General features: G+C 41.9%; 1 protein-coding gene across 1 annotated transcript in view; it reads right to left on the bottom strand.

Moving 5' to 3' along the window:
- The window catches only part of LOC132397672 (contactin-1-like), a 412092-nt gene that overhangs the window by 319549 nt on the left and 75782 nt on the right, over positions 1 to 16761 (bottom strand). Inside the window, exons 11-12 of the mRNA XM_059976440.1 lie at positions 11912 to 12039; positions 788 to 963 (exon numbers count right to left, since the gene is read on the bottom strand). Coding sequence (XP_059832423.1) covers positions 788 to 963; positions 11912 to 12039 — 304 coding nt within the window. The remainder of the gene's footprint in view (positions 1 to 787; positions 964 to 11911; positions 12040 to 16761) is intronic.

The raw sequence follows: 16761 nt of genomic DNA, 5'->3' as shown, positions 1-16761 counted from the left end.
TCAAATTACCATTGCCTGGGAAGGGAAAGGTTGTGAGCTTCCCTTAGATGATCACAGCCTGTTTTTGACCAAATAGTAGAATGAAGTTTCAGGGATTGGTTTAGAAGCTGGAGCCTGGCAACAAATGGCAGTGCCAATAAATCACCCAGATAATGCAGAACACTAGGGGGACAGTAGATATATTCATTTTCTGACTAACAGAAGGTTTAAGTAAGTCAAGAAGAGATAAACAGTTAAATGCCACAACATCACTGTGGTGCAAAGAGAAGTGCTGCTGCCTCACAACTGCAGAGACCTGGGTTTGATCCCAAGCTCCAGCTTTGGCTGGGTGGACATTCCACATTTGCCACCATCCCCCGTGACCATGCGAGCTTTCTCCCCAAGAGATGTTGGTTAGACCTTCTCTGTAACCTGCCCCTAGTGTATGGTGTGTGGTAGGAGAATCAGGAAGGAGTGAGAGTACTTGTGAGAGAGAACAGGTTACAGGGAATTAAATAAAGGAATGAGATTGGCGGGATTGCTCCGAGGCTGGCACAGACTCAGTGGGCTAGGTGGTCTCCTTCCATGTGTTACAACAATTTAAGAAATCCTGGAAGAAAAATGAACTGACAGGACAGTATGTGAAACAACTGCTCAAGCAACAGCAGGCCATGTCCCAGTACCTGTACCAGAGAGAGTAAGAGACCAACTTAACCTTTCAGTACAGTTCCAATGAGTTCCAAACACTGTCAAACCATAGTTTACAACAGTCATAAGCACTATATCAGTCATTACTACGGCCACTCACCAGTACTCGGTATTCCATGTAGTCCTTCTCTTTGTCAAAGTCGATGGGATAGCCATTTGTCGACCAGATGAAAGCAAGGTCAAGAGTGGGGTCGTAGGATGCTTGGCACTCCATGGTGCCATTCTCTCCCATCGTGATATCGATGTTTGATGGCTCAAGGGTGATCTTGGTAGGCTCTAGAGAGAGAGGAAGTGAGTAAGAGGTTTCTCCTCTTGAAAACCAACCACAAGGTTAAACACCAAAGACTATTTCAGTGCTGAATTACTGTGAGGAACCAGACTGGCAGTAACTATGTATACCTGGTCAGATAGTGGAACTCCTGCCACCTGAGTGTGTTCTCAAAGCTATTCTGATGACAATCTGGAAGCGTCTCAGATCAAACACTCTATTCCCAAACTCCAACCACATAAGCCTATGTTGGAGTTTGGGCGCCACCACAGCATAGCAGTTAGCACAATGTTATCACAGCTTGGGCCGTTCCAGAGTTTATTCCTGGCACCCTCTGTAAGAAGTCCCACTATGTCCCCCCTGTGCAATATGTGGGTCTTTGCCAGGTGCTCCGGTTTCCTCTCACAGTCCAAAGACATATCAAGTAGATTAAAATAAAAAACACGAAATGCTGGCAGAACTCAGCAGGCCAGAAAGCATCTGTGGGAGGAGGTAATAACGACGTTTTGGGCTGAAACCCTTCATCAGGAGACCTGATGAAGGGTTTCGGCCCAAAACGTCGTTATTACCTCCTCCCATAGATGCTGTCTGGCCTGCTGAGTTCTGCCAGCATTTCGTGCTTTTTAATTTATTTCCAGCATCTGCAGATTCACTCGTGTTGCCAAGTAGATTAAATGGTTGTTGTAAATTGTCCTGTGATTAAGATAAAGTTAAATCGGGGTTGCCGGGTGGCATGGCTTGAAGGGCTGGAAGGGCCTGTCTCTCTAAATAAATAGATAGATAGACAAATAGATAGGTGGATACATAGATAGACAGACAGAAATGCAGCACAGTACAGTAGTGTAGTAGTGTAACATTATTACAGTGCAATCAGTTACCAAAGCAATTTATCTTTTACACTGTTTCCCAAAATTGGAACCTATCTTCTCTTTTTTCAAGGCCACCATTATCCAAAGAATTGTCAAAAATGGTAGCATTACCAATTCCTGTAATATTAAATATTAATTCTTTTGAATTGTAACTAACTGGGTGGCAATTTTATTTTTACATCTCCAGAACTTTATGAGTCCATGCCCATTGGCCAGACTCCCTCATTACACAGTGCCCCTCTCACTGTGACACTGATCACCTGTACCTGGAGATGCAGACGTTGTCATAATGCCCTGCCAGACATCTTCTCCTGGTCGTGGGCTGCCAACAGAAACAATGCCAACGTAGACAAATAGCACCAAGTGAAAGTTAGCTACTGGACCAGTAAGAGGTTGGAGAGAGGTGCTGGATGCAGGAGGATTCTTCACATTTACCCTGATGTGGGTGACACCAGCTGCACCAGTGAGATCAAGTGTCCTCACCAGCTCTCCAGTCCTTCCGGCCTGTCCTCTCCTCTTCTTGGAATCAGTTGCTCATCATGCTTTTAATAAGGTACTAATTGAATTCAGTCTATCAAGACTGAATTTGTAGCTTCACTAACATATAATTCGTATTTTTAACTCTTATTTTTCAAATTGTGGTGTTGGACTCCATCTACTGGTGGCAAAATGATATAACAGTTGCATAATTGTTTATCATCTTTCAGTTTTCATTGGCTAAGTATTGAACAAGTTATACCTGTGTATCATATAATAGCCCCTCGCTTGTCTCAGGAATTTGCCTTTCCTCAGTATAAAAGTGTCTCCTTCTGCAAAAATCCTCATCTTGCCTTTGTCTTTGTTCTTAGATCTTTATTTTAGTTTCATGTGTTCTGTTTTAAACTTTCAATAAACAATCATGAGGCAACAAGTTTTCAACTCTCTCTTGGACACATAAAAGAAGCTGCAGATAAAAAAAACCCAGCTCCGACATTCCTGACTTGTCCTCCTTTCCCAGCCTGGCATTGCCATCAAGGTCAGCAAACTTGTCTCTATCCCATCCCCCTTGAGTTCTTGTTCCCCACCGCTCCAGACCTCATCTATCCAGATGCTGCTGCTCAGAATCCCCTCCAGTAACTTCCCACCACAGATAACAGGCTCATTAGCTAGTCATTCCCTAACTTGTATATCAGTTCAGCTCTCGCCCCCTCCCTCAACTACCTCCTGGTCCTCCAAAACTTCACCTGTATCTGATGCGATGTGCCTGGGATTACATTTTTCACTGCATTTATGCATACATAGATCAGCCAGTAGTACTTCAACATTACCTCTAAAAACGGGGAAGATATCATACTCATTAGGTACAGCTGGCAGAAATCTGCTCCAGAGGGAGCTGTGCCACTTGAGATGACCCTCTGCCCTGCCGCTCAGAGCAAGCGGCAGCGGTGAAAGGAGATACTGAACAACCAAAAGACCTGACCAGTAACCACAGCCAGACTTAATCGTGCTCACACTGCACCAGAATATGTGGCTCCCAGATCTGCCACTGCAATCGTTTGAGGACCCACCAATAGACAACCCCTCAGAAGAACATCCTACTCGAGACATCGCACTACGCCAGCACTACTACATACGCTTGTGTGCATATCGCAATGAACTCAATTTTGACTTTGAGATGACAGATCATTGTCTTACTGGAGAGAAATTGTAAATGTCAGAAGTACAGAGTAATCCAGGTGTAATGCCATGAATCACACTAGGCTGTTGGTTAAGTGCAGTGAGTGGTTATGGGGGCCACTGGTCTTTTGGTTTTCAGTGGTACACCTGGAGTTCTATGCATTCTTCCAGTCACCCAATTTAAGAAAGGGTGATGCAGTCTTGGAGACAGTCCAAAGAAAATTCACCAGGCTAATCCCTGCGATAAGGGCTTTTCCTCAGTCACTGAAGGCAAAAGAAGTTGGGTAAATAATCTTTGGAATGAAGGATGATTTTTCTAAGGGGTGTGACTGGGTCACACTTCCACCAGAGTGTGAGTCTCAAATGAGGGGGGACAGCTACAAGATCGGGGGCAGTCACTTAAAACTGAAATGTGCAGGAATTTCTTTTCAGAGGGGATAGTGAATCTCTGAAAATGCAGAAGTGAGATCAGTGAAGGTACTGGAAATGGAGGTAGATATACCTTGGAAAGATCAGAGAATCATGGGCTGAGTGGGAGTGGCACAGAAGAGTTGAGGCCAAGAGCAGATCATCCATGCTCACGTTGAATGGTAGGTCAGACTTGAGTTGCCCACTCTTGTCCTTTCTACTACACCCTTGTGTACTCCAAAGTTATAGATGTGCATTGCCTTCATGTACTTAGCTTAGATCTTAAAGGAGGTTAAAAGGTTGGGATAACATAGTGGGCTGAAGGGCCTGTACTGTGCTGTTATGTTCTATGTACTTTAACCCTCAGACTGTGGTATTCCCTTCCTGAACCTTTCACCTCTGCCAACCGTTGTCTCTGACAAGTGGCGTCCCAGTCACGAATGCCAACAATATTCTTAAGAAAATAAGGGCAGGCAGTAGATTAGGGTCGTTTTGCTTGGTTTGAAAAATCTCAGTGGCTCCTGGAAGATCCCATTTGGAAGGTTATACCAAGGGTAACTTTCAAAGCTGAAAGTTCAAAATAAATTTATCAAAGTACATATATGTCAACATATATAGCCCTGAGATTGTAAATACCTTGAAATATAGCTTGGAAATTTGCTTCCCTCTTTGTTAAGAATAGGGGAAGGAGAGGTGTTCTTAGAATTCTGGGCTTTAATCTGTTTACAAGCTGTCTACAGGATGAAATGTGCCTCAGAATTACTGAGCTCAGCAGCAGCCCGGGAGTGAATCCTCACAGGTATGGCAAGTAGTTCCCGGTTTTGTAAAATAATACCTTTGTAAAGAAATAACTGTCTCACAGCTCCGGTGATCCCAGTTCGATCCTGATGCTGTGTGCCTGGCATTATGTTTTTTTACTGCACTTATGCCGGCATAAATCAGCTTGCAGAAATTCAACATTACATCTAAAACTGGGAAAGATATTCTCTCTATGGAGCCTGCACTTCTTCCTGAGAATACGTGGTGTTCCAGTTTTCTCGCACACTCCAAAGGCACACAGGTTGGCAAGTTAATTGGCCGATATAAATTGCCTCAAGTGTTGGTGGGTGGCAAGAGAAATGATGGGGAAATTGATAGAACAGGTTACAGGGAAATTGGTGGGGTAATGGACATGAGAATATTCTGAAAATCAGCATAGAGTCGATCGGCCAAATAATCTCCGTCAACATTGTAAAAAAACAAAATTATACAGTACATTCATGGTGTTCATATTGTGAAATAAGTAGGGGCTCTTCCTTTCTTGGGACCTTCCTCAACTCCTCTTGTCTTTCAGCTTCCTGTCTCATTTCTGCAATTTACTGGCCATCATGATCCAAGCTTCATTGGCATCCACTGAGTACCTCCTTGCCAAGCGCCTCCTCCCTCCTCCCGCAGACCATCTGTGTCCAGAATGCTGGACTTTGTCCCTGACTCCCTCTAGAATACACTCAACCCACATCTTGGACCAAGCGGGTGTAAGTGGGAGGGGAGCAAAATTGGAAAAAATGGAAGGATGTGGGAGAAAAGAAGAATACAGGGAATGGGAGACATGAGGCTGGAATAGACGACTTTGTTGAATTAACTGGAGCCAGAGTAGTATTCAGAAGGCTGTCATGTTACCAGTTGGAAGCTAAGCTGTTTCCCTTTGGCTCATGTTGTGTTTTGTTGGAATGTTGCACAAAGGCATTGATGTCAGAGAGTAACCCCTCTCTCCTCTTCTGGTACATCAGAGATTGTCCTCCATCCACTTGTTCTAAGGAAGCACCTTTTGTTCTTCACTAAAATCTTCACCAGAATTCCAAGACCATTGTTCGAGTTTTAGTGTTCAGGGTCCTGTCATCGGTGAGTCTGGACCTTGAGGCGTGGATCCGAGCACCTTATTCGTCAACATTGGCAAGTCCTGGTTCGATATCAAAGATCAAAGCCAAGCACCAAGGTCGATCAGAAGTCCAGAAGACAATATTCAATGGCCAGAACCCTGAGTCTGTAAACCTCTGGAAATTCACTGTGGAAATCTAAGACCCAATGTCTGTGAATCCATGAGTCTGCCAGAGGCAGGAGGCCAAAGAAGACAGCCTGCCTGGGTTTAGAGGACTACATGTGCATGGCTAGCGGGTGGGAGAGAGGAACAGGGCTTCTTTTGCTTGTCATGAGGAAATCTGCAGATGCTGGAAATTCAAGCAACACACACAAAATGCCGGTGGAACGCAGCAGGCCAGGCAGCATCGACAGGAAGAAGCAACGTTTCAGGCCGAGACCCTTCGTCAGGACTAACTGAAAGGAAAGATAGTAAGAGATTTGAAAGTAGGAGGGGGAGGGGGAAATGCGAAATGATTGAAGACTGGAGGGTGTGGGGTGGAGCTGAGAGCCGGAAAGGTGATTGGCAAAAGGGAGACAGAGCTGGAGAAGGGAAAGGATCATGGGACCGGAGGCCTAGGGAGAAAGAAAGGGGGAGGGGAGCACCACAAGGAGATGGAGAACAGGCAGAGTGATGGGCAGAAAGAGAGGGAACAAAAGGAGGGGAGAAAAAAACTAAATATATCAGGGATGGGGTAAGGAGGGGAGGAGGGGCATTAACAGAAGTTAGAGAAGTCTATGTTCATGCCATCAGGTTCGAGACTACCCAGCCAGTATATAAGGTGTTGTTCCTCCAACCTTAGTGTGGCTTCATCTTGACAGTAGAGGAGGCCATGGAGAGACATATCAGAATGGGAATGGGATGTGGAATTAAAATGTGTGGCCACTGGGAGATCCTGGCAGACTGAGCGTAGGTGTTCAGCGAACTCTGGCGGACAGAGAATAGGTGTTCAGCAAATCTGTCAGACAGATTTTGCTTGTCTTTTGCTTGTCACTTGGTATGTTCTGCATTGTTCTGCCGGGCATGGAGGGCATCCTATGTGGGTATCATGTAGGCTTCCCCCCCAACACATCCTTAAGTATGTTGGTTTTTAATGCAAATGACACATTTCACTGCATGCTTTGATGTTGCTGTGATAAATAAATCTGAATCTGAACCCGAATCAGACAATTAATCTTGTTTCTCCTGTTCGGAGACCTTACACACATCTTCACTTTCCCTCCAACTTTTTGTTCCTAACATTTCCCAGTATGAGTGAAAATCAACTTTCTACCTCTCTTTCTCTCTCTGTAGATGCTACCTGACCCACTGGGTATCCCCGGCGTTTAGAGTGACCTGCTCTGTGCCTTTCTTTTCAGACAATCTCAAGAGATGCCTCTAAGTGCAGGGCAAATTTATATTCTCATCCTTTGGACATTAATCCTCTGAAACAAAGGTGGGTCATTCAAGCACACTTTAGAAGTTGATTCACAGCAGGACTGGGTCTCATACAGGCAAGTGAGAAAAGATCCAGCAGAATGCCTTGGGTGAAAATCCAAAGCCTGGAACCACGGATGGAGAGTGCAGAAGCAGGAACCGAGTGCTAGAGGTGAGAACATTTATTCATACATCTAAAAATTATGATGTTGAAAATCAATTTAATCTATAGCAGAATGACTGTTTACACATTTCTGAGTCCTTTATTACCAGCCAGAAAGCTTGCCTTCACATTTTTCTATTTTTTTTCATTCTCCCATGCATTCCTTTTATTGTGTGAGGGTAAGAGTAGGATAATTTAGTAGATCAGTGTGTGGCTGAGGAACTAATGTTGGGGGCAAGTTTTCAGATTTCTGGATCATTGGGATCTCTTCTGGGCAAGGTATGATCTGTACACAAGTGACGGGTTACAAATGAACCCAAGAAGGACCAATAACCTTGCAGGTAGGTTTGCTAAAGCTATTGAGGAGGGGTTAAACTATTTGGCAGGGGGTTGGGAACTGGAGTGATACAGCTGAGGAGAGAGCAGTTGGTATACGATTAGATACAGCATTGTGAGACTGTGAGACAGGCAGATGAAAGGGTAAAATTGCCATCAGTGGGATGAGTTAAAGTGTAACAAGGGGTCAAAATTGAACAGGGTGATGAAGACAGGACTGAAGATGTTATATTTGAATGTACACAGAATACGTAATAAGGTAGATAATCTTGTAGCACATTTAGAATTTGGCAACTATGCTGTTGTGGGCATCAGATTTGTGGCTGAAAGAAGATCACGGTTAGGAGCTTAACATCCAAAGATATACATTGTATCAAAAGGACATGCAGGTAGGCAGAAGGGGCAGAAGGGGTGGGTGGCTCTGTTGGTAAAAAATAAAATGGAAACCTTAGAAAGAGGTGACATAGGTTGGATGATCTAGAATCCTCGTGGGTAGGATTAAGAAACTGCAAGAGTAAAAAGACCCTGATGGCAATTATATACAGGCCTCCAAACAGTAGACTGAATGTTACCTACAAATTATAACAGGAATTAGAAAACATTTGACAAAAAGGCAATGTTACGATAGTCATGGGCGAGTTCAATATGCAGATAGAATGGGAAAATCAGGTTGGTGCTGCATCCCAAGAGAGAATTCTTATAATGTCTCCGTGATGGTTTTTTAAAAGCAGCTCGTAGAAGAGTCCATTTAGGGGGAATGCTATTTGGGATTAGCTGTTGTGTAATAAACAAGATCTGATTAAGGAACTTAAAGTAAAGGAACCCTTAGGAGGACGTGATCACAATGTGACAGACTTCACCCTGCAACTTGAGAGGGACAAGCTAGCAGATGTATCAGTATTACAGTGGAGTAAATGGAATCATAGAGGCATGAGAGAGGAACTGGCCAAGGTTGACTGGAAAGGGTGACTAGCAAGATTGACAGCAGAGTAGCAATGACTGGAGTCTCTGCGAGCGATTCAGAAGGCACAGAACAGATACATCCCAAAGAAGAACTAGTGTTTCAAAGGCAGGATTAAGCAACCTGGCTGACAAGGGAAGTCAAAAATAATATAGAAGCAGAAGAGAGGGGGTGTAATAGAGCAAAAACTGTGCAAAGTTAGCAGATTGGGAAGCTTTTAAAAATCAACAGAAGGCAACTAAAAAAGCAATAAGGGAAAAGATGAAATATGAAGTAAGCCAGCCAATACTATCGGAGGATACCAAAAGCTTTCTCAGATATAAAGAGTAAAAGCAAGGCAAGAGTAGAAGTTGGACCACTGGAAGATGATGCTGGAGATGTAGTAATGGTGGACAAAGAAATAGCAGATGAACTAAACGAGTATTTTGCATCTGTCTTCACTGTGGAAGACACTAGCAGTATTCCAAAAGTTTGAGAGTGTCAAGGCTTAATTGAAATTACTTGAGAGAAGGTGCTTGAGAAACTGAAAGGTCTGAAGGCAGGTAAGTCACCTGGACCAGAAGGACTACACCTCATGGTTCTGAAAGAGGTGGCTGAAGAGGCTGTGGAAGCATCAGTAATGATCTTTAAAGTATCATTCGATTTTGGCATAGTTTCAGAGGACTGGAAAATGGCAAATGTCACTCTATTCTTCAGGAAAGCAGGGAGTGAGAAGAAAGGAAATTATAGGCCAGTTAGTGTGACCTCAGTGCTTGGGAAGATGTTGGAGTCGACTGATAGGGATTAGGTTTTGTGGTACTTGGAAGCACATGACAAATAGGCCAAAGTCAGCACCGTCTGCTTCAGGGAAAATCTTGCCTGACAAACCTGTTGGAATTTTTTGAGGAAATAGCAAGCAGGAACAGACAAAGGAGAATCGGTGGATGTTGTGCATCTAGATTTTCAGAAGGCCTGTTACAAGGTGCCACTCATGAGGATGTTTAACAAGAGCCCATGGTATTGCAGGAAAGATACTAGCAAGGATAGAGCAATGGCTGATTGGTCGGAGGCAAAAAGTGGGAATAAAGGGAGGCTTTTCTGGTTGGCTGCCAGTGACAGGGGTCTCTGTTTGGACTGCTTCTTTTTACATTATATGTCAATGATTTGGATGACAAAATAGATGGCTTTCTGGTCAAGTTTGTGAGTGATACGAAGATAGGTGGAGGGGCAGGTAGTGCTGAGGCAGTAGGGAGGCAGTCAAAGGACTTAGATAAATTAGGAAAATGGGCCAGTCAATGGCAGATGGAATAGAGTGTCGGGAAGTGTGAGGTTTTGCAATTTTGTAAAAGGAACAAAAGCGTAGACTGTTTTCTAAATGGGCAGAAAATCTGAGGTGCAAAATGACTTGGGAGTCCTTAGCAAGAGTTCCTTAAGATTAATTTGCAGGTGGAGTCAGTGGTGTAGGAGCAAATATAAAGATACCAATTCATTTCAAGATGACTAGAATATAAAAACAGGGATTCAATGCTGAGGCTTTATAAGACACTGGTGAGCCGACAGCGGAGAGAGTTCAAAGGAGATTCATGAGAATAATTCCTGGAATGAAAGGGTTAATATATGAGGAGTGATTGATGGCTCCAGGCCTATAATCACTGGAATTTAGTAGAATGAAGGGAGATCTCATTGAAACCTATCAAATGTTGAAAGTGATGTGGAGAAATGTCTCCTATAAAGGAAGAATCTTGGACCAGAGCACACAGCTTCAGAATAGAGGGACGGCCATTTAGAATGGAGATGAGGGGGAATTTCTTTAGCCAGGGGTTGGAGGATCTGTGGAATTCATTGCCACAGACAGCTTTGGAGGCCAGAACACTGAGTGTTTTTAAAACAGAGGTTGATTGGTTCTTGATTAGTCAGGGCATCAAAGGTTACAGGAAGAATGCAGAAGAATAGGGTTGAGAGGGGATACGGATCAGCCATGATGAAATGACAGAGCAGACTCGATGGGCCAAATGGCCTAATTCTGCTCCTATCCTTTATTGTCTTATATTTGTGCAACAAGTAAAGTGTGTCTGCAAAATGTCTCTGCGGTGACATTTTCAACCTCACTGGTCTTATTTATTCAACGGATAATCAGGTTTACTAAAATCCTTCTCCTGAAACCCATTAAAGGGACAACATCCAAACTTCATTCTTCATCGTCATTGAGACCACCTCACTTACTCCTGGGACTGCTTTGACTGTGAAGATTAGGGAAGTTAACCTAACACCACACTCAAGGGGAAGAAAATTCATCCTTCAGCCCCCCACCTTAGGGAAGAAGGCAGAGCAGATTTCCATTCCAGTATCTCCCAGACAAAGGCACACAGAGACTGCACTCATATCCTTACGATGCATTTCACTGTTATGTTCTGATGTTCATGTAACAAATTAAGATAATCTAATCCTCTGCCAGGACCTCTTTACTATATTCTTAAGGGTTTCTGTGGCCCATCACATAAACAGTCTTTCCAAGTCTGTCCAGTCCCACTAACCTCTGGGAGCACCCTCCTACTTTCTCTCCCATTGCTGCAATATCCATTCATTCTGTAGCAACACTCCCCTAGAGCCAGAAGAGTGTAATCTGGTTTCTCTCTTTAAGAACTAGCTGCACAGATTGCACCTGCTGGGTTACACACCAGCAGCTACAAGAACTTCAAACACATCAGTAGGGAACATCAACAAAGTCAATCTGAGGGCAGCTGTACACAAGGAACAGTGAACCATGCAGACAAGGTTTTCACAGTTCTTGTTACTTTCACAGACTCAGGATGACATACAATAATATGTTAATATCAGAACAAGAAGTGTGGAACAACTTCTTCGCCATTGTTTTAATTCCTAGTCTTGAGTTTGGAATATCAATACAAACATGCATGCCTCAGCCCACAGTTCCCTTCAAACCCTGCAATGGAATATGGTTTATGGACCCTAATCTCTATGAGTTTTAAGATTACTGTCTTCCAGTTTGGTTCTGTGTTGGAATAAGACATCACAGAGCAGCAGATTGGCACAATGTCTCAGGAACCAACTTTGTGATAACCTACTCCTTCAGCTGGCAACTAGTTTCAGCAGAACCTGTCAATAATGTTGCATATTTATTATATATAGGAATTACAGATTTTTCATGCAAAGATTTTCACCGCAAGACTGCCTTTTTAAAAGATAGTTACATTCTTAAATATTGAGCGTGAAGTCCATAAAGTTGCACCACCAAGTTCTTGCCTCCTACCTGTGACTGAAAGAGTGCCGGTGCTGTTTGCTTTTCCTCTGTTGTTCTCTACAAAGCAGGTATAGCTCCCCTCATCATTCCTGGTGACATCTCGAATCTCCAGAGTGCCATTGGACCAAATAGATATCCTGTGGGAAGGGTAGGAAATGTGGTAAATAGCTATAACTGCACTGTACTTTATGATGAGAAACAAAATTAGCTGTATCAAATTTTATGGTCCTCTGACACAATTGTATCTGAACTCTATCACCAGATTCCCTCATGTCATTTAAATCCTTTCACCTTGGGAATGTAGGCAGCTTAGGGAAAATAATTTATTCAAGAACAAATGAACGTGACTCAATAGATGGGACCAATCTGTATACAGACCACTTTCATGCCTTCATTTTTGGACATGAATATAAACTGCAAGTGCTGGGATGCATGATGTCTTTTTAATTAATGGTGCTATGCCCCTTTAACTGCCTACAAAATCTCATCCTTCCATCCCACCTTCTTCCTGAATGCAGAACGCCATCATCTTTGAGAAACCAGTTTGGTAAACCATCACAGCCCTTGTACTTCACGGTCCTTGTACGTTATTTGTCTACCTGCACTTCACTTTTTCTGTAACAGTAACACAAAACTCTGGAGTGTAATTTGCCCCCCTTCTGTACAACCTCTGTGTACCTCTACAGCCTCCTGAGGTTTTGTATAACCTCGCTGTACTTATGTATGGCATTTTCACCTGATTTCAGTATATGTGACAATAACAAAGCAATTACCAGTGTGCAAAGACAAAAGGGAATTCTGTACTTGCCAACTGTGCCCATGAACTGATGTGTACTAGCCACTGCCTTTGTGAGCAGTACAGCCTTCTGACCAGTGACTCCCGAATGATGACCCCTGTACCACAGAGCCCTTAAGATAGGACCTTACGAAGCCTCCTACGGCAACCCAAGCAGAGTCTATAGAAAGGTCAACAACAGAATGGAATGAAGCACGTAGGGGTGAGCTGGCACCATGAACCCATAATAAGCATGGATTGTAACAGCTGCGCTTGTAGTGGTTAATGCATCTCCTGCAGCTGACTGAGCAGTGCAGTCATTATTCATCAGAGTCAAGCAGGCTCTTCAGCCCTTCCAGTTAGCACTGACCACCAACACTAATAACATTTTTTTTGTAATTTTTTTTTTATTGAAGTTCATCAAACAAACATTTCCATAAGATGTATTTCAGACATTGTACATATATATCATATAATCATATATATCACAATGTCTTCACAAAGTGTTTATCTGGGGTATACACTTATGGAAAAGAGCAGAAAGAAAAAACAAGCAAAAGGAAAGAACTATGTACAAGTAGGGAGTGATTTTTTTTTACAACAGATTCATTGATTTGTGAGAATAAAATCAGGCCTATGAGGCATTATGCAGTTAAACCATTTTTCCCAGTATGAATCAAATTGTTCCAGCTTATGATTAACAGATGCTGTTATCTTCTCCATTTTGTAAATGTCCATTGTAATTTCCATCCATGTTGGGCTCTCCTGTGATAACCATTTCCTAGTAAGAGTCTTTTTACCAGCCACCAACAATATATTCATTAAATATTTATCTCTTTTCAACCATTCTTGAGGTATATATCCAAAATATATGGTCTTACTCTCCAAGGGTATTTCACATTTAAAGATGTCTTATAGGGCATTGTGTATCCCCCTCCAATAGTTTTTGATAACAGGGCAGTCCCAAAAAATATGATAATGATTTGCATTTTGATTTCCACAATTTCTCCAGCAAACAGGAAGGTTACTATCATAATGGGATTTCTGAGAGGGTGTAATAAAATATCAAGTTTTTCCATCCAAACTCCCTCCATTTCCATGAATTGGTACACTTCCATTGATACCTCCATATTGTTGTCCATTCTTCCTCAGATATAATTATTCCTCCTTCCTTCTCCCATTTTGTTTTAATGTATGAAGTCGAATGTGTTTTAAGATTTGACAACCCCTTATACATGCTTATACATGATTCTACTACCATTATCTGAATTATATGCTTTTCTAAAGAGCTCTATCAAGCATGTATTTGCCTTGGTTACATTTTTAAGCACCTTATTAACATATTGTCACATCTGTAAATACCGATAAACATCTTGTTTTTCTAATAAGTGTTTCTCTTGAAGCATTTCAAAACTGAACAGTGTTCCTTCTTTCATTATGTTGCAAAGAACTGTTATTCCTTTAGCTGTCCAGTCCTCAAATCTAGCATCCAATTTATTTGGTGTAAAATCGGAGTCATATGCACACCATTTAAGAATTGCAATATCTCCCTCTAGATTATATTCTTTTATAGTAGTTTTCCATATTTTACGAGTCAATTTCACCCATGGGTTATCAATAGTTTTTATGTACCTTTGCAGGTTGTTATCAGCCAAAATTGCTTGTATGGGGATGGGAAGTACCTGCTCCTCAATGTTTTTCCATTGAGCATCATATGATGGGTTGCACCAACATATCACAGCTCTCAACTGTGCTGCAAAATAATCTCTAAGAGAAGGCAAGCCCCATCCCCCCCTTTTCCTTTGCTAATTGCAAAGTTTTGAGACGAACTCTAGGCCTTCTACCCTGCCAAATATACCTTGATAGCATCTTGTTCCATTCATTGAATTGATTTTGATTAATCTCTATTGGTAGGGTCTGAAAGAGATATAACAGTCTGGGCAGTATATTCATTTTAATAGACTCAATCATTGAACTGAGACTGAAAAAAGGAATCAGGCTCCATCTTGCCACATCTTCCTTAATTTTTTTTTAATATAAAAGTTGATAAGGGTAAGATGGCGATTGTTTAGTTGCTCCGAACTTTTGCTCCGTTATTCTTCTTTGCACTATATGTCTCCCTTCTTAAACCTTATTAGGTATTTTATTAGTTCCCTTTTACCTGCCTGCGAACACATCTATCTTATAATGGCTACCAAAAGTACTAAAACCGGGAAAAAGGAAACTTCTACGGCTTTGTCGGCTGACATTCTCGCTGTTCTGGAACAACATCGACAAGATACTTTAATGGATTTTAGAACTGAATTTAGAACTTCTTTCAACCAGCTGAATGTCAAATTGGATCAGATTAATGCTAGAGTGGATGAACATGCTGAACATTTATCTCGCATTGACGTAACTTCTAAAGATTTAAAACACCGTGTTCAATATCTTGAAACTCTCTGCTCCAGCCTAGAGGAGAAGTACAGTAAACTTTTTTCCAAAATGGTGGATCTTGAAAATCGGAGCAGACTTTGCAATCTATGAATTCTTGGTTTGCCAGAGGCCACCGAAAAGGGCTCTCCCGTTGAATTTTTTCCTAAGTTTCTTTGTGAGATCTTCGGGAAAGAATTCCTTCCGACTCCACCTGAGCTTGAAAAGGCACACAGGATCTATGTTCCTCGAGCAATTCTGGGTTCCCACCCACGGCCGATTATTTTATGCTTTCATCAATACCAGGTGAAAAACCATTTGATGATGGAGGCACGCCGCAGAGGTACTTTTGCTTTTCAAAATACGGTCATTCGTTTTGTGGAGGATTTTGCCCCCCAGATTCTGAAGATGCATGCTGAGTTTAAAGGTGTAATGAAAGTGCTTTTTGATCGCGGATTCAGACACTCTCTCCGAAATCCAGCCGATCTTCGAATTACGTTTACTACTGGAGATTGTAAGTGGTTTAAATCAGTGAAGGAGGCTGAGGCATTTGTTGGAAGTCTTCCGGCCACCTTGTCTTGTTCGGAACCAGCCTGACCTTCTAAAATGGTTGATAAGTACTTCCCGGAGTAAAAATATCTTTTCTGAACTCAGACTTTACTTGAATAATTCAGTCATTATCTATTGAAACTCTAAGGGCTATAGTCAATCTCTCCCTGGACTTGCGTTTTTTCTAAATAGATAATTTAAGTTTAATGTTTCCCTGCAAACTTTTAGATTTTACCTGTGTAATCTATTTTATTTTTGTATAACCTTATCTATAGAGAACTACAATTGTCTTTAACTTGTTTTGGAGGTTTGGAGTTTTTATTGAAGGCCTCCCTGTTGGTTGATTCATAGTTTAAGTTTTGCTTTTTTTTCTGTAAATGGTTGATAAGGACTCTCTTTGAATTTTATAATTTCCCCCTTTTCACCCTCCTTTTTTTTTCTCTTTTAATCTTTTATAATTTTTCGCGGGTAGGTTAGTTTTAGTTTCCTTCTGATTTTCTTTGTATTAAGTTTTATACTTCTGTTGAAGTTGTTCCTATTTGTAATTCTGTTTTCTAGTGCATAAATTAGCTATTATTTGCTATATTATTTATACGGAACTTCTGTTAATGACACAGAAATGGAAGTCATACTTGGGTTAATTTTTTTGGTAGAGCTAGCTGCCTTTTTAGGTAGCCGTCTAATTTTGGGTTGCGAGCGGGGGGGTGGGGGGGTGGGTTCTCCAGTTCCAACACTACTCACTGTTTCTTTTGTTTTCCTTTGTTATTCAGGACATGTCTCTGTTTTGATTCTACGGATCTATGTTTACATTTTTGCTCCCAGACTGTTATTGTACTGCTTGATTTTTTATATGCCTGCTACCTCATATGCACTAACAATTGATAATGGTTAATTCACTTAAATTTGTGAGCTGGAATGTAAAGGGATTGAATCATCCTGTTAAAAGAAGGAAGGTCTTCTCGCATATTAAACAACTTAAAGCTGACATTGCTTTCCTTCAAGAAACTCATATTCGTAGTTTTGATAATTCTCGGCTTCTGTCAAAGTGGGTGGGTCAGCATTTTCATTCATCCTTTGCTGCCAAAGCTGGGGGGGGGGGGGTCTCCATCCTTATTAATTCAAA

This window comes from Hypanus sabinus, chromosome 8 (assembly GCF_030144855.1).
Source record: "Hypanus sabinus isolate sHypSab1 chromosome 8, sHypSab1.hap1, whole genome shotgun sequence".
In the NCBI taxonomy this organism is placed as follows: Eukaryota; Metazoa; Chordata; class Chondrichthyes; order Myliobatiformes; family Dasyatidae; genus Hypanus; species Hypanus sabinus.
Note: the sequence above shows the minus strand (reverse complement) of the source record. Positions and strands in the feature narration are given on the sequence as shown.